The sequence below is a fragment of the Neovison vison genome, chromosome 10 (assembly GCF_020171115.1).
Source record: "Neovison vison isolate M4711 chromosome 10, ASM_NN_V1, whole genome shotgun sequence".
In the NCBI taxonomy this organism is placed as follows: Eukaryota; Metazoa; Chordata; class Mammalia; order Carnivora; family Mustelidae; genus Neogale; species Neogale vison.
Genome location: NC_058100.1, coordinates 50,068,926 through 50,094,493, shown reverse-complemented (window position 1 = coordinate 50,094,493; position 25,568 = coordinate 50,068,926). Strand labels below are relative to the sequence as shown.

Sequence of the window (25,568 nt, the reverse complement as noted above, 5' to 3'; positions counted from 1 at the left end):
ACCTACGGAATACCGAACTTTACCTACGCAGTAGACAGACTGACTCCACTTTGCTCCTCGGTCCCACTGCCAGGCTGTTCAGGTTCCACCTCCCAGGAACTAGTGGCTAAGAAAGAAGAAAGAGGCACCTTCTAGTCTTGAGAAAGGCAAGGATATTTACAAGTAGGCTCTGCAGCCTTTGTGTTCAGATTTAAAATAGCATGTCTGTCCTCCTTGATGGTGTGAAATCTTCAATTCTCCCTCCTTCTCAAGCCAAACTAATTTCTGTATCCAGCACCCTTGATGTTCTGATCTGGACACAACCTTGAAGAAGTCACTTCCACTAGCTACAGCCTTGAGGAAGTCACTTAAACTTCCTGAAACTTGCTTTCTTTCCACAGATGAAAAATCCAGAACAGGGCCTGTAAATGCTTTAGCTCACAGAATCATTCATTGTAAGGATCCAACAGAATAACATATGTGAGAGCACTGTGTGTACTAGATGGCCCTACACATGTAAGCAATTATTGGATCAAATTCTTCATCATAATAATAACATAGTAATTACAATTGTGCTCTGTTAGCCCCTTGTAGAGCCCTGGGGTCCTCTGCTCATCTTTGTTTCCCCAGTTATTATCTGTCATTCTGCTTGATTCATCCCTCCCACGTTCTCCCTTCCCCTACTCATGAAATACACATGCACAAAACCTATAATTCTTTCACCCATTATTCTAACTCCTGTCAATCAGTTTCTTTTTCATCGCATATTTACATTTCCAAAATAACTGCATTTACATATAATTTTCTCTTGCCCGCACAGAAAAGTGGGTACAGCTAGATACGGCATTTAAGGGGGTGTGTCGGATTTCGATTCAGGAAACAGAAACAACTGTAGGTATTTTAAGCAGAAAGGGATTAAAAACAAGGAATTCGGTGCTTATGAAATTCGCAGGAAGAGCTAAACAAGGGGAAGTTATGGGCCACCACTGGGGTCTAGATTTTTAAGGGCACACCTCAGTAGCCGTAGTCCAGAGGTCAGCTGCCAAACTGCCTCTCAATGCCCAGGACTTCTGTGACTAGAATCTGAGGACTACTGGTATGTGGGTTCTGGCTTCAAACTCACATCGAGTATTACTTGGCCGCAAGAGAAATAGCAAGGTGGCCTTCGCCTCACTGCTGCCCTCCAAATCTCAGGCAAGCGTGTTGCCCCAGCAGAATTCAGTTACTGTCCAGAAATAGTTGCAAAGGAGTCTAAGAAGTGTCATTTCTGACTTCCGAGGGCCAAAAGTTCAGGAATGTGCCTACAGGGCTTTGGGAATAAATATCTACTTTTATCTGACAATAACCTGCTCAAGACAGTGACTTCAAACTTCTTACAGAGTAAACACCACCATGATGGCCTAAAAGAGAGTTTGAGGGGAGGAGGGAAGAAAAGGGGCACAGATCTTGTAGTTGCAGCCTTTACAAATACTGGTGGGGATTTATTTGGGGCAGGCAGGCCTCTTGGTTTTTAAGTCATGTAACTCAGATTAAGAATAAAAAATTATGGGATGCCTGGGTGGCTCAGTCGTTAAGCGTCTGCCTTCAGCTCAGGTCATGATCCCAGGGTCCTAGGACTGAGCTCCACATCGGGCTCCCTGCTCAGCAGGAAGCCTGCTTCTCCCTCTCCCACTCCCCCTGCTTGTGTTCCCTCTCTCTGTGTGTCGTTCTCTCAAATAAATAAAATCTTAAAAAAAAAAAAAAGAATAAAAATTATGCATAAAGAGTGGAGTCAGCCGTAAGCAAAAAGGATTCCACATTTGCTAAATGCCACGCTGTGGTAGTTAAGTGGGGACAGAACGGTGAACAAGACAGAAGCTATTCCTGTTGAGAGATAGGATATTAGAAGTGTCTGGTTGACTGCCCAGGTTCAAAGCCTACCTCTGCCACTTACTAGCTGTCTGGCTTGAACAACTTCTCCAAGTCGCAGTTTACTCATGTGTAAGCCAGATATAATCAAAGAACGTACTTAATTGAGACATAGTAAAAATAAAATGAGATAACGCATGTAGAGTGCTAAGCATACTGCCTGGTACATTGTTGTAGGGTCTGAGTAAATGTAGGTGAAGGGTATAAGCAAATCAAAAGGCAGTTATAGTACAGGACACTGTAATAATGCAAAGATACAAGAAAAAGAGCCCGTATGAAGAGAGGCATTAACTCAGGCCTAGGGGTCTCACCAAAGCCTCAGGAAATAAATTCTGGGTCGGCATTTGCTGGGTAGGAGAGAACATTCTACATTTGATGACTAAAGGAAGTTCACTGTGGCTGGAGCAGAGGGAGTGGAGTGAGGTTGGAAGGCAGTTAACCAGATCATGAGGGGACTTGTAAGATTTTTAAGAGTTTGAATTTTGGGGCATGTGGATGGCTCAGTCAGTTAAGCAGCTGCCTTCACCTCAGGTCATGATCTCAGGGTCCTGGGATTGAACCTGGGTGTGGGGCTTCCTGCTCAGCAGGGCATCTGCTTCTCCCTCTCCCTCTGTTTCTGCCCCCTCCCCCCAGCTCATGCTCTCTCTCTGTCTTTCAAATAAATAAGTAAAATCTTTTTTAAAAAAAGTTTGAATTTCATCTGAGGGCGCTAGGAAATTGTTTGAAGGATTCAAAGCAGAGTGACCCGATTTATATTTTAGGAAAAAAAAAAAATCCCTTTGGCTGGAATATAGACAATGGTTTAGAGGAGAGAAAGATTACTGGCAGGAAGTCCAGCCAGAATTTTTTGGATTAGTTAAATAGAGAGGAAAAGGTGGTCTGAACTGGGGAAGTAGCAGAAAGATAAAGAAAAATGGAACAGTTCTGGAGATATTTAAGAAGCAATTGGCTAGAAAGTGAGGTACGCACTTTTCCCCACACCATTCTCCTCCTTCCTTGGCTTTCTTTATAAATTTCTATTAGGAAACAAAAATCTTTTAACTAATTTATCTTCTTAAGTAATAGATCAGTGCTGTCATAGTGGCCCTTAGAAGCATGCCCCATATTAGTTAACATAGTAGAGATGTTCATATCATAAATTTCAGGTCATATGGGAAAAAAAGATGTAACAGGGACTATATTTGCATCTGGTTTTTGCTTTGGTGTGTTTGGGGTGGTAGAAGCAGGCCAGTGCCTCCTTACAGCTCCAACTGAATAAATGGGCAAATGCAGACCTATTTTTTGGCCCCTGGTGAGTGAACTAAGATAGTTACATGACTCAAGCTGAGCTAATAGAATTCTATCTCTACGGTTTGTACCAAGACACAGAAACTGAGGTAGTGGATATAGGGAATTGGAAGTCAGGTATAGTCTACCATAGTTTGGCCCATGAAAATTCAGATCATTCTTACAGAGCAGCAGTAACCAAGAAGCTTTCAGAGAACCTGGTGTACAGAGAAAAGGATGATGTCGATGCGTGGCACAGGCAACGGTGGGGGTGCGGCATGGAGCAGGGAGGTGGGGGAGAAGAGGAGGAGAGAGGGAGAGAGACTGAAGGAATTTAGAGCTTCTCGTTGCCAGGCAAGAACTTCTTAGAGAGTATTTAGTTCTCATCCTCAAAAGAGTATTTCCATCACTCTCTTCAGCCCTTGAAACTCCAGCACAAACATCCTGGATTCATCTAGGATTAAGTTTACCTTGGCATGCTCTGCTCCCTTCCCACCAGTTGCTACCTTCCCACCAATCAGTAAGTCTCAGCTCACTCCCTACGAGAAACTGGAGTTCTGAATATTATCAAGACATGTTCCTGGGTTCAATTAGATTATCGACTTTCAGATCTACACTATGTGTTTTCTTCTTATAGCAACGTTGGAGACGTAATTTTGCCCAGTTTCTTTACAGTTCTCTATAACAATCCTGCCCAGCCAAGCAGGTTGAATGGAGTTGGCCTCCTTCCTCTTTCCCTTCCCCTTTGAACCCAGCATGAGCAAATGACTTAGGTTTGGCCAATTGGAATACTTCTCTTTCAGTGCCAGATAATCAGGTCTTCCTTAGGACTTTACTGACTTTACTGGCATTGCTGGGAAGGATGTGCCCTCTTTCAGTGGGATTATGATTTGTAAGGACTATGTCATTTGAGGCTGCCAGGAACCACCTAGCTTTGATGTGAAGAGCCCCCTTCCGAAAGAAGCAGTCACAAAGGAAAATAAACAGAGATGATAAGAGAAAAAAATGGAGTCTTGATGATATTATTCAAAAACCTGGATACAGCTTTCCTCAAAGCTAGGTTTCTATTATGTGGATTATATATTCTGATATTTTGATATCTTAAAAAAACCTTCTTTTTGGGGGGAGAGACTACTCTTCCCTGAGCTAGCCAATTCTTAAGAGATAGCAAAGTGCCCAACAAAGAGCCTGACTTTGATAGGAAAACTAATCCAGACACATTTGGTTCATGGTACTGAAATTCTAGGTCGATCTGATTGAACCAAACTGTGAGGTATTGACATAATGGGAAAAAATATTTTGTATTTTAAGTTGCCTATCCTTTATTTAACATTCCCTTGAGCCAAATGTGTTTTCCATTTGAGTGATGTAAAGGAGAGAAGTAGAGATATTCTCAGATGTCATTTCAGGGAATACTTATCCTTTATTTATTTATAGAGAGAAAGCATGAGTGGGGGGAGGGGCAGAGGGACAAGGAAAGAGAGAATCTCACACAGACTCTAAGCTCAGCACAGAGCCTGATGCAGGGCTCGATCTCAGGACCTGGAGATCATGACCTGAGCCAAAACCAAGAGTCGGATGCTCAGCCTAATGAGCCACCCAAGTGCCCCAATACTTATCCTTCTTAATGATACTTCTTTCTAAATCTGCTAGAACTGATTTTTCTTCTCCTATTGCTGCTCTGGGGAAAACTTTATGATAAGTTGTGAGATCTTGAAGTTCAAGATGAAAATAATGATTTATATGCTTCTTCTTCCCCCCTCCCATCTGAAAGAAACCATGATGAATAAATCAGCAAATATCTGAGCTGGCTGAAGAAATTTATTGTTAAATGTATCTAATGCTTATTGATTATAAAGACCTGGGGTGCCAGCAGTATTACTATGTTTGTAATTGATAACCAGGCTTTATATTTTAGAAACACTTTTCACTTGTGAAATATGATTTGACTGATTAGAGAAATTATAAGTCAGAGTGAGGTTTTGGAGATTTAGAGCTAGAGGAAGGGGAATCTTGATCTAGGGACATTTTCACTTCACAGATGTAAAATACTTGCTGGTGGTGAAGATGGGGAGAGTAATGCCAGTCATTTCAGCTGTATCCCTGAAGAGGTTTATCTTGAAGAAAAGTAGAAAAAGCAAAGAAAAGAGAATTGTACAGATGTCGAGGCCTGCAGAGAATCCCAGAGAGTCATGGTTTACTCAGAATAATATTTTTACAAACATAAAATAAGTATTCACTCTTTGACTTTATGACAAGAACTAAAGGAGCCACACCTATGTGTGTACCTTTTTACTCTTCCTATAAAGGATGGTCCCTAATACTTTGGAACCAACTTTATAAACATGGAATGGTTTCCCCCAACCTGTGATATAAATGAGTGATTAAATTGAACTAGGTGACTAGGAAGAGAAAGGAAAACGTATACCTACTATGCTAGACTTCACATGTGCACATTTCAAATCAGACCCAATAGACACTAATGCTTACCCATCAGAACAGATATTTACAGCAGGGAAAGTTCTGGGTTGGACTATCTGTCTTGAGCCATTTGGAAACCGAACTGGCTAGAGCAGATTGCAAGATGTAGGCCGTAGGAGAATGACTCTGGTTCCTTTTCAGCCTAAAGCAATTACCCAGCTGTTGGAAAGTTGAAATATTGGACCAAATTATATTACCTAAGTTAAAATAAGCACTCCTGAGAATAGATCACTACATATATTAAGGTACCTGTATTACGTAAGAGTTGACATTCCCATTTCTATATCTCATGAACCAGTCTTGGAATCTTCCCTGAAAATAAATTCGTTGTTAGTATCTTTTTGGCTATCTGTTTTTGTTAGTTAATATATACACTACTAGCACATTTCCCAAGTTATTACCCTTTACAATTAGCACTTCCAAAAATCTTCCTGACAAAGCCGTCAATAGAAACAACTAAACACTTAAAAAACAATAGGTGTCTTGTAGGTAACAACTATGGAGTTTGACCAAAAGCTGACACTATGCATTTTAAAAAGTACACTATGCATTTTAAAAAGTCAGTGACTCACACGTGGTAGTATTTGATCCCATATAGCAGCCCTCAAATTAAGTAGGACACATTGATAATGGAATCAGCAATAAATGACTTGCCCAAAGCCAAATAATTAGCAGGTGACAGAACAAGGGCTTGCACTCCATGTTTTGTTTTTTACTTCTTATTTATTTACTTTGTTTATTTTTAAGTGGGCTCTCTGCCCAACGTGGGGCTTGGACTCATGACCACTCATGTCACGGGTCACATGCTCTACTGACTGAGCCATCCAGAAACCCCTCTCCATGTTTTTCTAGCCCAATTCCAGACCCCTCTTTGTGGATGCAGAAATTAGATATAAACATAAGGAAAATTAGAAGAGACAATTAGAATCACAATCAATTAATCAATGGAATTTAAACTATCACTTAAGACATAACCTATAAGACTGAAAATACACATTCATGTTTCATTGTTACCCTCTGGGCACTGGACTGGTAAAAAGATATTTCATCTTAACTCATCAGTAAATAGTCACTGACCACTACTGTGCATGGGAACCCTGAGTTGGCTCTTTTTCTTTTTTTAGTAAAATTAACTTGTAGCATTGAGTGAGTGTCCCTTCATTCCAGCAAGTTAATGTTGAATTTTGCTCCACCTTCCCATTTCTCCTGGATAAGGAAGGGAAAACCTGAAGATGTGGTAAGACAATTCTCAGTCTGTTCTTCATGTCTTTGCTAAGAAGTTCCATTCTCCTGGGGTACCTGGGTGGTTCAGTTGGTTAAGTGACTGCCTTCGGCTCAGGTCATGATCCTGAAGTCCCTGGATTGAGTCCCACGTCCGGGCTCCCTGCTTGGCAGGGATTCTGCTTCTCCTGCTGACCTCTCTCTCTCTCAAATAAATGAAAAGAATCTTTAAAAAAAATTTTCCATTCTCTCATTTATAAAATGGGTATCACTTAATGACTATCTTTTATATTCTACATCCATTATCAGTAATCTCCACATCTCTGTAGTTTAGAGGGTATAGTTACCTTTACTTTTACGGATGTGGTTAGTATAGCATAGCAGTGAAACACTGAGATAGTAGCCTTGGATCAACAGCAGGTCCTTCAATCAAAGACTACCAGAGTTTGAATCTGGCTCCATACGAATCTGAACTCCATACAAAGTGATCCATAGTTTTCTGAACTTGGATCACTTATGCCATTTCTCTGTTCTCCTTTAAACCCATCTCTAAAATGGGATAAATTACATGAACTTATTAGAGTTATATGAACTCACAATTAGGTTATTGTGCTAAATGAATTAACATCTGTAAACAGCTTATAGTTTCAGGGCTTCTAGTGGTACTCAATGAACCTTAGCTACCATTTTTAATTTGGTGTACCCCAGTACTAAATCTGAGGGACTCTTTTCTTCTTTATATATCTGTTACTCCCTAGATGACCTCATTTAATCCTATGGTTTTAAATATAAAACTATACTGATGACTCCAGAATTCATATCTCCTGCCAAACTGATACTTTTGAAGTGTAAGTCAGCTCACGTCCCCTCTCCACTCAGAACCCTCCAGCGACTTCCTATCTCTCTCTGGAAAAGCCAAAGCCCTAGCCAGGGCCTATGAGGCCCTATGTCTCTGTCCTACTTTTGTAATCTGTCTCCTACCACTTTTCACTGTCTGTCTTTTCTCCAGCAATAACGTGACGTGTGCTTCTTGAACATTCCCTGACACTCTTGCTCCTCTGCATGTATACTCGTCCCCATGCAAGTGCTATAGGCCTTCACTTGCTTCAGGCCCCTGCTCAAATACCATCTTAGAAAGGAGGATTTCCCTTTCCATTTCTTCTTACCCTGCTTTATTTTTCACTGGGTATCTATCGCCATTATGCTTATTCATTTTTCTATGGTCTGTTTTCCCTTCTAGTGTGTGAGCTCCATTGAAGTAGGGACTTTGTTTTATTCACAGTCCCTAAAGCAAGTGCCTGGCGCATGGCAGACACTCCATAAATATTTATTGATTAAGTATAATTATGCTAATTGCCCAGCTAGTGTCAAGAGTTTCATACCCAAGTCAGTTTCCCTTCAATATCTCTTGCTCTTTCTACCCCACTAACCTGCATCCCATGCCAGGGAAGACATAAACCCCATTGTAAGTGTACATCAATTCATAGGATTTTTGTATCTGAACTGGAGATCTTATGCACATTAGGGTTGATTTGCTATTCAGCATAATTTAGCAAATATTTACTGCACAAATATTTATGTGATCTTGAATAAGAAACACCAACCAACCCACTAATATAGGGTAGCAATTTATTTAAGAATCTCAAAGCCCAGGAAAGGTAAATATTTGTATTTGTGGATCTCTAAGTTCAGAATTATTATGTACACCTAAAATTAATACATTATACCTCAACTTTTTTAAGGCCATTAAAAAATAAGAATTAATAGGTATCACAATAGAGCACCTGGTTATCTCTCAAACTTTCTTTCCCCATTTTCTCAATCTTTGACCCTCAATCAAGTCCACTTCTTTGCCTAAGCCAAATTTCTAGACATTTTCTTAGATTTCTCTTTACCTCACCTTACATGTCCAATCCTTGTGCAAAAACGATAAATTCTATCTACCAAATTTGCCCTGAGACCATCTGCTTCTCATCAACTTTACATTTATAAATCCTAGTCCAAGGACAATTCCACTTAGCCTAGGCTACCAGCAAAATTTCCTAAGTGCTTCGGGAACCTGGGTGGCTCTGTCAGTTAAGTGTCTGCCTATAGGTCAGATCGTGGTCCTGGATCCCTGGATCCCTGGGATCGAGCCCTGCATCTGGCTCAGTGTGTGGGCCCTGCTTCTGCCTCTCCCTCTCACCTCTGCTTGTTCACTCTCTCAAATAAAATAAAATAAAATAAAATAATTCACAAATGCTGCCTTGCCCTTCCACTTTTTGCCTACCAACTGAGTGATCTTATAAAAATGTAAATTACTCATCATTCCCCTGCTTAAAGCTTCAGTGGTTTCCTTTTGTTATTCCTCTCTAAGTTATTCCACTTAGAAAAACATCCCAATCCTTTCCTAGCCTCCAAGCCGTGCTCCATTCTGACCTGCAGGACAGCCCAATCTTGTCTCCTAGTGTTTTCCCCTTATTCATGCACTCTCCGTCACGCTGGCCTTCTTTCACGTCTATGAGCACAACACGCCCTTCCCTTTCCCAAAATATGTGTACTAGCAGTTCCTTGTCATTTTGTTGCAGTTTGAATTTCACCTCCCTGGAGAGGCCTTCCCTGACTCCTGGATTTAAAGTGCCCCCCGCCCCACCCCAGTTCAACTTTTGATCTGCCAGAGAATGAATGCCATCCACTGATAGTGCACTGCACAGTTGCCTTCTGGTATTTTCCTCCTCTGCTTATCACACCCATCTCCCTCCCCTAGAATGTAAGCTGCATGAAGACGAGGACTTTGCTTTACCAGCAGGGTTTATAACAGGGCCTCACACGTAGTGAGCACTCAAGAAAACACTTGTTGAGTGGGTAAACCTTTGTTTCAGCTTTGACAGCTTATTTGACAGGATCACATAGTTTCCTAATACAGCTTTAGTAACTCTACCCCATACATGTTCTCAGCATTGCCTCACCCTACAAAAAGGTCCATGATTCCAGAGGAGGGATTCAGATTCCCCCTATCTCTTGGCAACCACTAGGTGAAGATCTAGACTCAGTTCAACAGTTCACGATCATCAGATTAGGGGGAAAAGAAAGACAGAAATTAATATTCCTGACATGACCCATTGTCATTTCTTACTCAAAATTTTGAGGAAGAAACCCCCCCCCCCACAATTCTTAAGATCAGACACTTTCGGAGTTGAAAATGTTAGAGAAAGTAGATGTGGACAGAAAAATGTTAGCGTGTGGGAGGAGAAGTCAGAAGGAGGTAAGAGAAAGAGCTCACACCATGCTGTTGAGTATCATGGTTCTGGGCTTGGGTACCATGTCTTGCCTTGTACATAAACACTAAGGAAGGGCGTGATGGAGTGAGGTGGGTGGGGGCGAAAAAAGGGAGGAGTGGGAGACCTGGAGTAGAGACGCGAAAAATGCTAAAAAGAGAAGGACGGAGCGGAGCCACACAAAAGCAGCCTCGGATCTTGCCGGAGCTGCAAGCGTTAAGGGGAGGCGGGGAGTGACGCGGTTTGCGTCTGGAGCGGCTCCTTGGAGTCCACAGCATCCACCGCCGGAGCCTCGCCTTCCTTTCTCCCTCTGCAGACCTATCGAGACACAAAAAAAGAGGCGACCCCCGGACCAGCGCGAGGGACCCACCCGCACGATGACCGAGACCACCAAGACCCACGTAATCTTGCTTGCCTGCGGCAGCTTCAATCCCATCACCAAAGGGCACATTCAGATGTTCGGTGAGTCCTCCCGCCCACCCCCGGAGGCTGCTTCCGCCTCATTCCTTCCCGGGCACCTGTATTTTCCAGGGCGACAGGACTGTAAGGCGTGTGCCCCTCTGGAGGGATGCGCCGGCTCATCCCACTGGTGGGAGGTCAGCCCTTTTATTCCCGGCTCCTGGGAAGGGACGTTGACTGCGCTTCCCAGGCGTCACTTGCTCCGGGCAGACCCGGCTCACTGGGGGCCAAGGGGTGGGGGAGGGGAGGGGCCCGAGGTGACTGTGGGTTTGGACCGGGTGGGAGGTCGAGATTCCAGAACTGGGGTGCGGTGGTGTGGTAGTTTGGCCACTTGGCCGTTGAGGATCGGGGTGGGGTTAGAGGTTGGGTCGCGGAGAAGGCAAGAGGGGGTTGGAGATAACGTGCTGTTTGTTTAGGATGGGTGGAAAGCTCGAAGGAGTTAAATGATGTATATGCCTTGGAGGCACAAACACACTCACACACTAGCAGGGCTGGGGCTTCGAAGAGATTAATTTAGGGTTTGACTAATGGTTCAGGGCGGCCCGGGGGCGAACGTTTGAGGGTTGTGAACCGTGTATTGCCCGCGCGAGGTGGATGGCTGAGTGAAGGGGCTGGGGGACTGGGCCAGCCTGGGCTTGGCTGCCGGGACCCGCTGCCGGGGAGGGGGAGGGGGCGGGGCGGCCGCTGCGGGCAGCCCTTTTCAAGCGGGTGTAGATGGATCCGGGCCCAAGTTGGCTGAGGCTCTGCCCAGGGCGGCGATGGCACCCGGAAGGCTTGCGGCGTGCGAGAGTGTGTATGAGTGTGAATGTGTGAGTGTGTGTGTGCGCGCGCGCGCGCGAGTTGGGGCGGGGGGAGCGCGCATCACTGAGCGTTTGTTTCTTGGAGGCTTTGGGGCGTGGAGAGAAAGGGAGCGAGCGGTGGCTCCCGGCTGCTGGTTTGGGATTCAGCAAGGGCAAGGGAAATGTGATCGATGCCTGTTGGAGATGTCGCGCCACCGGTGAACGCGGCTTCTCTGCTGCTCCAGTGGGACCCAACGGCACGGGGGCGTGCGCGTTTGGACACCGAGGGAGGGACGCGGAGGTCACTTTAGAAGCAGGCATAGAGTAGAGGTTGGAAGTTGGGGGGTGCTTTTTTTCTGGCGCTGAAGGAAAGGAGAAGAGAGGAGAGAGAGGGGGCTGGAGATGGATGAGAGACCGGGGAGGCCCTGCGCCAGCCGGCCAGCGCGGCGCTATCCAGAGGCAGCGGTGCTGAAGCGCAGGGCGCGCCGGAGCTGGCTTTGGACACACGTGTTTACCCTGAGCCGGAGGATTGCGTGAGCCCTCCTAGGGCTGTTTAATGAAAGTCACATCATACCGGTAAAGACTGGACGAGGTGGCTTTGACTAAAAATGCTCTTCTGTTAAACCTAAAAGGTGCGTTGAACTGGGCCCGCTTATTAAAAACCTCATGAAAAGAATATCGAACTACTTTGAGCTGAGAGCAGATTCAGGTAGGCACTTTAATAGGATCCAAGGAGGGAGACTGAGAGGTAGCCATCCCTTCCTCACCATCCCTTTAACTTTTAAGTGTCTTACTAGGAGCTAACCAACCTACTAAATAAAGACTTGTTTAAGCATCAGAATAGACCAAAGCATCTCATCATTCATCTAAGGGAATACCAGTGCCCTAGGAACACTCTACTTTCACAGAGGTGTTTACCAGAGTCCTGCTTTTCTTCTCTGTCCATATTTCCTCTACCCATTTTTTGTCGCTCTACTTTATTCCTCTCTGTTGACAAGGCAGGATTGGGCTTTCCTCTGGAACTCCTTGGCACTAGAAATCTTTAGTGAGCGGGGAGCTACTCCTTTTTTCCTGGGGCTAAAGTAGTTAATTCCATTTGTTTTAGATTGCAAAAAGGGGTGGATTTAAATCAAGAACTGAGGATTCTGTCTTGCAGCTGAAAAGAGTTTGCTAACGGTATAAAGGCTTTCGTTAAGTTGATGTTGACCCACCAATTCCCCAGGAGTTTAGAGGGTAGAATATGTGGAAATAGTCATGGATTACAGCAAGCAGGTTTAGACATAGAACAGGTAGAAGAAGACTTTCTGACAGTTGTGACTATTTTCTTGGTATTGAAACTGAGGAATAAGAGAGACTATCTGTCCACAAAGCTTTATGATCGTCCATTACTTATGTGTAATCCAAAGAGCAACATGGAAAGAGGATATGGGATGTTCAGGATAGCTTTAAGGAGCTTATAACCTAATGAAGGATTTAGCACATATACATATGAAAAGAAAACAAGAACAAGAACACAAAACACATATTAAAACTATTCTTTGTAGAATTTCTTGTGAGAATCTTTGAGCTCACAATAAATTTTGTGATTTACTTCTGTAGTTTCTGGTTTGCAAAGACTTTTCATTTCACTTACTCCTAATAAACAAGCTCACCCAAAAGGCATCATTATCTCCATTTTACAAATAAGAAGCTGATGTTCAGAGGTGAAGTGACTTTCTTAAGAGGCTTAGGTGAAATGAAGAGTGGGTGGCAGTGTGGAGACTTAAAGCCCACATTCTTGATTCCTCTTGCAGAGGCCTTTGCCCTGGACCAAATGCAGGAACAAGTGCTCACTGATCTGGCTGCATAATTCCATGAACTCCATTTCCTTCAAACATAAACTAACAGAGATTAGAATTAAATTGGTCATCAACTAAATGAGATTCTTGAATATGAATTTTAAGAGCTTTTTCCCATCTCTAACAAAATCAGTTATCCATGAACTATTTTCTCTTTTTAAATGGCTTTTAAAATCTCCTCCACAATAGTACAGAAATAATTAATTCAATAAAGTTATCAAGCTTTCTTTAAGGTGCCTGATATCTGTAACTGAATTTTTTTTAAGGACAGGAACAGGACTTTGAAATTAGACATCTTTAACAAAGTTCCTGTATTTTAAAATCCAACTGCTTACCAAAGAAAAAAGAGAAAGACTATAAACAAAAAGAAATGTGTTGTTCAAAATGAAATAATTCAGGGCACCTGGGTGGCTCAGTGGGTTAGGCCCCTGCCTTCAGCTCAGGTCATGATCTTAGGGTCCTGGGATTGAGCCCCACATCAAGCTCTCTCCTCAACGGGAAGCCTGCTTCCTCCTCTCTCCCCCTGTGATCTGCCTACTTGTGATCTCTCTCTCTCTCTCTCTCTCTCTGTCAAATAAATTTTAAAAAATTAATAAAAACTAATAATTCATTCTTCATCTCTGAAAAGTAATACTTACATAGTTCTCAGTATTTGTAAAATATTTTAGAATGAGCTTTTCCTTTTACTTTGAGGAAAGGGAAGTTGATATTCCTAATTGTGGCTGTAGAAACACATAGAAAAAATTAATGTTTGTGATGAAGGTATTTGACACTTATGTACTTAACTCTAGCTAAAATGTTTTCAGGGATAAATGAATATTTGGCAAAATAAATTCATAAACTAGCAGTGTTTTATTTTGTGGGTCTGCCTTATTACCTAAGAGACTAACAAGACGAAGTCTTTTTTTTTTTTCTAACTCACAAGATCTTATTGAGTATGTAGAGATTATATTTCAGTATAACTTTCTTTGCATTTATATTGCTGTGTTTGTCAATAAATTCACCCCGGGAAATAAGATAAAAAGTTTAAATAGAAAAGTAAAAAGGGACTGATCAGATAAGTTTTGCCATAAAGGAATTGAAGGACTTGATCACAGCAGAAATGTATTGTTTTTTGATGATTGCAAAATAACAGGATTTTTCAGTTTCTCTACTTCAAAATATTTTCACTTTGAACAAATGGGTCTTTTGAAAAGAAATATGATCCAATTCTGTCCCTCTTCAAGGTTGATGAAGAGGGCTTTTAATTTATTTTGGAATTAGAAACGCAGCCCCTATTGCTACAACTAGAAATTGTAAGGAAAATGAATTTGAGCTGCTACTGATATAGAGAACTGTCAGAAATCAAGAAACTGTTTAATATGCTTGAAATGCCTGTAGAAAAAGAACATTAAGCACAAAGTGGTACTTTATACTTTTGGCATCATTATTCTATTTGATCCTACCCTGCAAGTTAAACTGGATAATATCGTCTCCCTTTTACAAATGACAAAGGAGAGGTACAGATGTAAGTCATTTGGTCAAGGTCATATGCAAAAGTCAAGATAAAACTAGTTTTCTGATATCTAGACTCTCTCTCATCCAGAATTCCTCTTTATTCCTTTAATTGCAACAATTTTATGAAAGGAAGAATCACCTGAACTTAGTTATTAACAAAGGGTAATGAGAACTTTGTGAATTTTTGTTCTTGGTAACACGGGCAACCAACAAAATATATTCAACAAAGGTATCTGTTCCCAGCATCTTATACCTAACAAGGAAAAGCTATTTCTTAGTACTTAAATATTTCCCATATAATTGTGTTGCTGGAACATTTTTTTCTACCACTCCCTAATTCCTCCTTCTTCCCCACTCTTCTGTTATCCCAACTGACATCTACTAATCCTTCAGATTTTCGCTTCAATGGTACTTCCTCAGGGAACTCCACTGACTTATAAATTAAGTATGGTTACCCTGACATTTGATTCCATATCTCCTTGTACTTTCCATGGCATAACTCTCATCTCATTATGTGCTTAATGACTGTTTTCCATGCTAGACCTTAAGTTCCGTTAGAACAGAAACCATGCCTGGTTTCATTATTGATTTATTTACTAGTACCTAGCATGGAATAGGTTTTCTGTAATAGTATAATATAAATAACAATTGCAAGTTGCAAGTCTTTGCTCCATCACAGTTGTTGAGTAAATAAAAAATAAACGAGTCTACAAAATCTTGTTCCAGGTAGTTGAATCAACCATGCACAAGAGCTAGAGTAGCGAGACAGAAAACCATGACATATTAGAACAAAGGATGGTTTAAGGAGAAGGGGAGTAAGAGATAATACTAGAAAGGTAGATGGAAGTCTGATCGATTATGAAGGCTTGTAAGTCATCTTAAGGAATTTAAATTTTGTCCCTATGGCAATGACAAAACATTGCGTGGTTTTTAAAGTAAAGGAATGTCATAATCATATCTCCAAAGTTATGAATTAATCAAATTTTGAATATAGATTGGTGAAGGGCAAAGATAAAAATGTAGTGACCAGCTAAGCACCTATTTCAGCAACACAGAGCTCATGTAAGGGAAGATGGTCGCCTCACTCAGATCGGTGGTATTTGGGATGGAGAGTGAGTGCACTTGTCACTTAAATGTAAAAGGGATGATTATTTGGAGACTTGATAGGTGGTTGGTGGCAAAGCAGGCCAGGGTAACTCTCAGGTTTCTGTCCAAGGTAGATGAATAAAGAACACTGGAAGAGAAGTAGGTTTAGGGTTGGTGGGGAAAGTGAAGATTCGTACTTGCACTAAAATTTTGGAAATATGTGTTTTAACCCAGCACTGATGCAAAAAAAGGAAATACTTAAATTCAAAGTATCTTTGTCGCTGGGACATCTGAATCTTCTAATAAAAGCTCCGAGTAGGTTCTAGTTGGATTATTCAAAGTTCTTCTTATGAAAACGATACTGAAATTCATTAACATTATGGAAGTAAAAAGATATGAAAGGGTATACTGCCTTTTTAAAAAAGTATGGACTTGGAGAAAATCAAGGTCCTAAAATTGACTCTTTCTTAATATTAAGGTTGTGAAATTGGGAATAGTTAATACAGTCCAAAAGATCATTCTAGAACTTGCCCACCACTGTGAAAATGGCTGTAATATATTTTTCAGGTGGATTTGGGCATTCTAATTCATTGATAAGTTAAAAGTCCATTAATGGAAACTCATGGGTCAATCACGGTAGTTTCACTGGCAGGAGCTCTGTCTGCTCATAACATGAGAATAATGCCTGAAAAAGAAAATTTGGACATTTTTGCTCACATGAACAGGTGTTTGATTTACTTTCTCCTGCTGAATTGATTAACTGAGCCTCAGATGGAACAAGCTAGCTATGAGAGGCAAATATCCCATCTATTACTCATCCCAAACCAAGGAATAAGATAAAACCAAGAGGGTTGATGATCTAACAGTTTTGAAATGAAGAAATATTCATTTTCAGTTTCTTCCTCTTTTTGTTTTACTTGATTTTATTCTACTTGTCTAAGCCTTTTATTAGAAGATATGCTTAGAACTACCAGAAATAGAGGGTTCGTTCATATGCCTTTTAGGAAGAAGCTTGAATTATTACTTAGTAGGAATATCCTTTAAAATATTACAAATTTCGGGTGCCTGGATGGCTCAGTCGGTTAAGCATCTGCCTTTAGCTCAGGTCATGAGCCCGTAGTCCCTGGATCAAGTCCTGCTTCGGGCTCCCTGCTTAATGGGGAGTCTCCTTCTCCCTCTGACCCTCCTTTCCTTCTCTCTCTCTAATAAATAAAAGTCTTTAAATTTTTAAAAAAATATTATGAATCTCAAGAGAAACATTTCTATACACATTTCCAATGTTAGACCAAGGCTAGTGAACAGCCTAGAAGTGTGGAGGCAAACGAAAAAAACAAAACCTGCTAACCCTCATGTTTGGACTCCTCTGTTTCAGAGATATTCTCAGACATAAGAGGAGAATGCAAAACTGGGTGGATTATCTATCTTTTCTGTTATTTTTCTATTGTTAGGCAATATTTGTGAAAGTAGTATATGGATGACTGGGAAAGAAAATGAAAACCCACTTTTTGTTTCTTTTTTTTTTTTTTTAATTTATTTGAGAGAGAGAGACAGTGAGAGAGAGAATGAGCGAGGAGAAGGTCAGAGAGCGAAGCAGACTCCCCATGGAGCTGGGAGCCTGATGTGGGACTCGATCCCGGGACTCCAGGATCACGCCCTGAGCCAGAGGCAGTCGTTTTAACCAACTGCGCCACCCAGGCGTCCCTTTTTGTATTTGTTTCTTTTTTTTTTTTTTTTTTTTTTGAAAACCCACTTTTTAAAAAAAAAAGATTCTATTTATTTATGAGAGAGATTCAGCACAAGTGGGGTAGTGGGGGAAAGGCAGAGGGAGAAAGAGGCAGACTCCCCACTGAGCAGGGAGCCATGACACAGGGCTTGATATCAGGATCCAGAGATCGTGACCTGAACTGAAGCATTGTTTAACCGACTGAGCCATCCAGGATACCCATACCTGCTTTTTTTTTTTTTTTTTAAAAGATTTATTTATGTATTTGACAGACAGAGATTACAAGCAGGAGAGAGGCAGGCAGAGAGAGAGAGGAGGAAGCAGGCTCCCCGCTGAGCAGAGAGCCCGATGCAATGCGGGCTGGGATCATGACCTGAGCCAAAGGCAGAGGCTTTAACCCACTGAGCCACCCAGACGCACCCCCATACCTGCCACCCAGGCGCCCCTCTCCATACCCGCTTTTAAAAGTGTTTCTTTAAAAGGCACCTGGCAGGCTCAGTCAGTAGAGCATATGACTCTTAATCTCAAGGTTGTAAATTCAAGCCCTACATTGGATGTAGAGATGACTTAAAAATAAAATCTTAGAAATAAATTGTTTCTTTAGAAAAGATTCAAGTGTAAATTTTATAATATCACCACAGATACAGTGTTTAATGAATATTTAATGACACTATAAAACATACACATTCTAGTTAAGTTTTTTTCTTTTAATTTATTTGAGAGAGAGAGTGGGAAAACACAAATGGGGAGAGGAGCAGAGGGAGAGGAAGAAGCAGACTCCGCACTGAGCAAGGAGCCTGATGAGGGGCTCCATTCCAGGATCCTGAGATCATGACCTGAGCCCAAGGCTGATACTTAACTGACTGAACCACCAGGCACCCCTCTTGTTCATTTTTTAAGTTTTCAAATCACCCTGAACTGCTCAAGAAGATCCTAGGGACACGAAGAAATGCATTAAATATTTTTTCAACACCACCTTTTTAATTTTTTTTAATACCACCTTTTAAAAAACAATATTAAACACATAGAATTTTGGTTAAACAAGGCATTTAAAGGAATTCCTAAAGATTCGATGTAACAGGCTAAGAACTGGGATATAGGAATTTATTTGATAGAGAATTATATAACCTTATTTATGGACATGTTCCATATCTCAGCATATGTAAATGCAGCATGAGTTTACAAGGAAGGAAGTTTTCCATTGCCAGAGGTTTTCCCATTATAAACATTCCATTGCAAGGAACAAATTTGCTTTTTTTGGATACAGTTTGGCAGATAGCCTCAGAAGTATTTTAGCCAAAAAAAAAAAAGTTACCTAGTTTGACCAAGGCCATCCCCTGACATTGGCATCTTCCCTCCACCTCTTACACTGGATATCTCCATGATCTATGAGCTCTGCAGCAAAAGCAGATATTGTAACCACTACCAGCATCATCATTTTCCACATTATCGTTTAGGTAGTGGAGCTACCTTCTTCCAGAGCTTCTGTAAACTCTACTACCATTAAACTGTTTTCTGTTTAATTTATCACACAGTTCTCTTTAGTTCTGGACAAGTAAGCCATTCAGGAAGGTTGTTGTAATTCTGGGGATAAGAGAGTAGGAGGAAGAGGTAGAAAAGAGCAAGACTTAGAGGCTAACCTATGGACGGGATGGCAGCTTAAATAGCTCTTTTTTCCTGCTTACCTTTGCATCATGTTACCTCCACATGGATAGCCATGCTGCTACATGTCGACCTCCTTTAATATTTACCAAACGTCAAAAGGGGGTGAGTGAAGTATAGCCCCTAGCTAAGACTACATGCATATGGTTTCGCTCTTGTTCCAGTTGCTTAGGTCTTAAACCGTGAACTTTCTTGATCCTTCTCTCTTTGGACACCCCCATCAATGTCAGCAAATGATTTTGGATCTCTCTATCTTCAAAATACAGGTAGGACCAACCACTTTTCCATATCTATAATCCTGGTATAAGCCACTGGTATCTCTGACCTGCATTATTTCAATAGCTTCTTAACTGATCTCCCTGCTTCTACCCTTGGCCCCAATACTCAGTCCTCAACAAAAATAGCCAAAGCAATCCTTTCTAAATGTAAGCCACATCTAAGTCAGATCATGTTGCTCCTTTGCTCAAAATCCTCCAATGGCTCTCTATCTCATTCAAGGTCAATGTCATTAAAATGACCTGCAAGGTCTCCATGATTGGCAACCTTTCCCCTTCACCCCGCTACACAGCTCTTTCCACCTCATTCTTAGTGAGACATACTGAACTCCTTGCTTCAACCCTAGAGACTTCATGCTGAATGTTCTCTCTGCCTAGAATGCCCTTCCCCCACATATTCCCATGTCTAATTCACCCTCCTCAAAGTTTTTGCCCAACTGTAACTTTCTCATTGTTTACTTGGCACATCCTATTCCCCTGATCACATAATTTAAATTGCAGCTCACACACTCCCAGTCCCCCTTATTCTGCTCTTCTTATATCTTTTCCCCTTACCTCTTATTACCTTTTTTTTTTTTTTTAAAGATTTGGTTTATTTATTTGACAGACAGAGATCACAAGCAGGCAGAGAGGCAGGCAGAGAGAGGGAGAAGCAGGCTCCCTGCCGAGCAGAGAGCCCGATGCAGGACTCCATCCCAGGATCCTGGGATCATGACCCAAGCTGAAGGCAGAGGCTTTAACCCACGGAGCCACCCGGGTGCCCCACCTCTTACTACCTTTTAACAAAGCATGTTATTTCCTTATTTGTTATGTTTGTTTTTTCATGTCCCCAGCCAGAATGTGAGATCTTCAAAGGCAGGGATCTTAATTTGTTCTGCTTACTAATGTATCTCAGGCTCCTAGAAGAGTGCCTGGCACAAGATAGAGGCTCAATAAATGTCTGTCAATGAATGAAATGTCAGAATTACCCGCCAGCCTCCCATCCTCACCTCCAGTCCCTCGTCTTTTTGTGGCCGGAAGGGTAGAGAGTCAGGAGAGGACTCAGGGGCAGTGGATTCATTTGATAACAGCTTAATGAGTTATGGATGTGCCTCAGGCACCGCATTAGGCCTCAGGGATATGAAAATTAAAGGCACTCTTTCCCATGCCCCGGGAGAGATCATCTTCCATACAGGAGACAAACAAACTAAACAGAGCATTCAAGTCGTAAGTGCTATGAACCAAGCAAAAAGGAGGTAGAGGAGGGAGCACAGACCTTCAGAGCAGGTGTTAGTAAGACTGAGCTTGACGGAAGGAGCTGCCCAGTGCACAGGGTATGTGTAAAGCCATTTATTTATTTATTTATTTATTTATTTATTTATTTACATTTTACTTACTTATTTTTCAGAGAGAGAGAGAGAGAGAACACAGCAGAGAAGCAGCAGGCAGAGGCAGAGGGCGAGTAAGGCTTCCCATGGAGCAGGGAGCCTGATGCTGGATTTCATCCCAGGATGCTGAGATCTTGACCTGAGCCGTAGGCAGATGCTTAACTGACTGAGCCACCCAGGGGTCCCTGTGTAAAGACTTTTAAAAACATGGCACACTGAGGAATCTCCCAAGGAGCCTGCTAGATGGCTGAATGTGGGTGGGGACAGGGAAGGGCAGGAGATGAGACCACCAGAACACAGGGTTGGGTGGAGAGTGAAGGGGCTAGTTCCAAAGGGTTCAGACTTTACCCAGCACTTTTAGTGAGCCCCTGATGGGTGCTAGGCAAGGGAATACATTTTGCATGTGGGGCCTTGCCTCCCAAATGTCCATGTCCTTGTCACTGTGATTTTTTTCTAAATATTTTGAAGTCATTTCTGTATCACTCTTTGAAATAAGTAGGGCTTTTCTTTTTATTTTATTTATTATTTTCCAAAAAGGAACCATTGTCTATTGCACAAGCCATATCTACTCAAGGAATAAATAAGTGAAAAACAATACTACTACTGTACAACCCTACCAAACAACCAACCTCTTCCCTGATTGGAAGTTGTTCTCACCTGCATTCTAAATGTATGTCTTCTGTATGTCAATGGGATGGCCTCTCATTGTTCAAATATCTCAGATTTGGCGAACTCAGTTCACCCTAGTTTGATCTTCCATAATTTTGTAGAATTTGTATCATGTAATTGTTCTCTTTTCCACAGGCCTAATTGTCAGAAGAGTAAGGACCATAGAGATCTTTTTCCTTGACACTTGTTTTTTAGCTCATATCCTTTTAGGAGGTCTTGAACAAGTATATTTCTGTTCTTGCTATAAAACTATGGGTTTCCATGACTTTGAAATTTAGTATTCTATCATTTTAAATCCTCAAGTAAGTGACATTCCAGTGGGGGGCTGGGTTTCCCAATGCTTTATTCTTCAACATTTTCCTAACCCTTCATCTTGGTACCCACAGTGACATGGAGTACTTATTCCATGCAGCCCTGAGATTAAACAACATCAATAACTATTCACATTTCTTTTGAAATATTTATGTACTCATAAATATTTAGCAGTGTGTGGTTCATCACATGAACTACAAGATCTTTAGGCAAATGTTTTTTGTTGTTGTTAATTAGAGATTGCTACCCAGTATAAATTAAGAAAGACAATAAAATAGGATATATATATATAAGCCATAATTGCTCCATTTACCAGGAACCAATCTGCCTAAGGACAGTTTAAAAATTATTTACTTGTTATGCCCTGGGAATCAAAATTTATAGATAACATGTGATTTTCCCATGCTGTGAATAATGTTGAGAGAGAGTGGGTAAATGTCTCAGTTTTTCCTCTTGCTTCATTATTGCTCTCTATGTGGACATTAATAAACTGAATTGCTATTGATTTGGGAATATACTTAGTCTCCTTTAGCCTTTGTTTTTTCCTCTGTAAATAGAGTGATTGTACAACCCAGGGGTCAGCAAGCTATAGCCTGCTGGCCAAATGTGGCTTACAAGCTAAGAATGGCTTTTATGTTTTTAAATGGTTGCAAAAAATGCAAAAGAGTAATACTTTGTGATGCATGAAAATTTTACAAAATTCAAATTTTAGTATTTATGAATAAAATTTTATTGGCATCCAGCTACACTCATCCATGTGTGTATTATCTATGGCTACTTCCATAGTATAGCAGCCGACTGGAGCAGTTAGTTGCGATAGAAACCTTAGGAGCTGTAAAGCCAAAACTGTTTACTATCTGGCTGTTTACAGAAGAAATTTGCCTATCCCTGATATACCTACTTCTGAGATTTGAAATCGGCAGTGAATCTAAAGGTTTCCAAAACTATAAAGTGCCATTGAAGTGCATTACCCAAAGGAACTCTAATGAACAATTTTCACCTAAACTACATCTCCAAAAAGACTTGTTTAAGCAGTAAATGTAGTTTCAATTTCATAATTGTAATTTTTCTAGCTGACTGAGTAAATGACTGTGTTCACAGTAGGGATGATTTTCTGGTGTGTGGTTTACACTGGACATTGATTAACCCCTCTGGCTACCGTGGGACATTGATTTGCTGTTGAACATTAGACGTAGTTTTCCAGAACATCCTTTTCCCGATTCACAGTTACGTCCTTCTTTAAACCCAATATTTTACATACTTTATAGTTGAGGGTTTTAGAAGATTAGCACATCAATGGCATCAGGCCTTTGCAGAGCGCTCTTGAAGTCACATCTCGTTTTTCTGCAGCATCTCACCTCCCTGTGAACTCCAACAGCACTTGCTTCCTACCAGTCTTAATAGCACTTAGCACACCGTGCCGTGGGGTATAGCTATTTCTGTGCGTGTTTCATATTCTCTATCAGATTGAGATGTAGGTCCTTGCCAGGGTCATATGGCATTTTGTATTTGCTAGGGTGCCTAACACAGTGCTCTAGGCACGTGGAAGGTACTATAACTATTTACCAAATATCTGAAAGATATTCTGTTGGGAATATTTAGAATTCTCTAGGTAAAATAGGTGATCAGAAATCAGACAAGAATTTGGGAACCAACAAATATGGGAAAACAAATTCAAGTATGACAGAGTCAGGAAGCAGGGCAAATAACAAATGCTTAGGGACTTCTAAATCGAGATGGTTGTGGTCCCCAGATGGGAAGGCTCATGTGTCCTCGTGGAATCCTATCCCAGCATATAGCTTTTCCAGATTTCTACAGTGGGAACCTGCAGGTCATTTTGGGGAGGTATTAAGTATGTAGCTTGGCAGGAGTGAAAAGTGTGGGGTCAAGGATGAAGGTGAATCCTGAAAGTGACCCCTAGATGCTTTTGTCAGATGCACAGTACCTCTGGGAATGTTTTCTCAGTGACGTGAATGGGTTGGAAGATGTCAGAGGGGTTAAGTTTTATTTTTATTTATTCCCAGCTTGAAACATGTTTTAGGCACAAGGCACCTGGCAAAGGAAGATTTGTATATTGTTTACTTCAAACAAACAAAATGAACAGAAAACCTGGTTTGTTGATTGTTAAGTTTTCATCTTCAGAAATCACAGACTCTCCATTTGAAGGAGATTTCAAAAATCATGCAGGTACTCAGTACTGAAATCCTCCCTTTAAAACATCTTCACAGGTGTTTTCCCAAACTCTGTTTGAGATCTTCTCGGGCCAGGGAATGCACTCTTGTCCAAAGCAGCCAAATAGTGTTTGGCATTATTATTATTATTATTTTCAAGATTGTTCCTTCTTTTAGGCTGACATTGGCCTTCCTGAGACTTTCCTATGTTGACAGTTCTTTTCCTATCTTTTTTCCCTGGGATTCATGGAAGAGGTCTAATCCGTCTTCTTCTACTTGTGAGACATTGGAATAACTGAAGACAGCAATTCTGTCCTCCTCACCACACTTCTCATTAGGCTTAGAAAGCTCTAGTTCCTTCCGCTGGGCATCCATTACTGTTTCTAGTCTTCATACCACCATGGCTTATCTTCTTTGGTCATAACTTCATTGTCTTAGTCCTCTTGAAGTGTTATGTCCAGTTCATGATGCAGCATTCTAATGTTGCCTGATGCATACTGTCTAGTCTATTATTGTACTTAGCTTCCTGGACGTTCCCTCTATTTATGGCCCTCTTGTCTCTCTCCCTCATTAAATCAGGCAAGGCAAACTATTGCTACCTGCATGCTAAAATGTCCTGAATAATTAATTGATTTGGTGGACTGAGCTGCTAAACTAGTCCAGTTTATTTAAAGATCTTTCTGGTTAAAAAACAAACAAACAAACAAACAAACACCTGACTGGCATATTGTCAAGATGTGGTATCTTCTGGAACTTTGCAGGTCAGTGCACGTGCTTAGCTATGTGAGATGTCAGTCATACCCTGGGAGTAACAAGCTGCCTTTAGAATAAGAAACTTTGCTGGTTCCCAGACAGGGCTGAGACCAGAAGTCTCTGAATTCTTGAATTATCAAGTTTCTTGACATTTCATTGCAGGGTATGTTATTTTTTTAATGGCTTCTGTTGAGAGTTCCAAATAAACTCTCATCCATGTTCAAAAGTCCTGATTTAGGAACTAACCTCTGAACTTTCTTCCTGTCTTGTCTAGTAGTTCTTCCCTTCATGGTTATGCCATGGGCACTGCCCTATTCCCAGGGCTCCCATAAGAGTGGTAGAAATTCTCTTGTTCCCAGTAATGGTGACTTTGTCCCAAGAGAGGTAGGCAGTGTCACATTTAATTGGGCAGGTAGAATTCAAAAACAAATAATAAAAAGGTCATTTTTCTTCTGGAAATTTCCAAACATGCAAAAGTAAACAGTGATATCCCCAAAGTACCTGTCATCCAACTTCAATAATTATCAATTCTTTGCCAGTCTTGATTCATTGATATCCCAACTCACTTCCCACCCATATTCTTTTGAAGCAAATCCCAGACATCCTGTTGTTTCAAGGTGAGATCTATTCACCTAGTACATAATTGCATCTCTGTCTATAGGGCTTCCATTAACTGACTGGATCTTTCTCCTCCCTGGTTCATGTTTGCTTGACAGTTCGAGTGGCAGATGGGCAAGTAGGGGGACAATGTCTAATTTCCATCTTTGAACAGGCATAATAATGCTTCCACCCCAGTCAACAGTCAGTGACACTTTATCTTTGGCATTGCCTTTACAGCAAGGGATTTATGGCCTTTCCCATCTTT

The 25,568-nt window shown here is 41.3% G+C and overlaps 1 protein-coding gene across 2 annotated transcripts in view; it reads left to right on the top strand.

Moving 5' to 3' along the window:
* NMNAT2 (nicotinamide nucleotide adenylyltransferase 2) overlaps positions 1 to 25,568 on the top strand; it is a 190,061-nt gene that overhangs the window by 26,591 nt on the left and 137,902 nt on the right. The window contains exon 5 of one of the 2 annotated variants that reach the window (XM_044267272.1): positions 10,429 to 10,574. In XM_044267272.1, coding sequence (XP_044123207.1) covers positions 10,490 to 10,574 — 85 coding nt within the window. In that variant the 5' untranslated portion in view covers positions 10,429 to 10,489. Of the gene's footprint in view, positions 1 to 10,428; positions 10,575 to 10,639; positions 10,709 to 25,568 lie in introns of those variants that run through there. The other variant, XM_044267273.1, reaches the window with a different exon arrangement.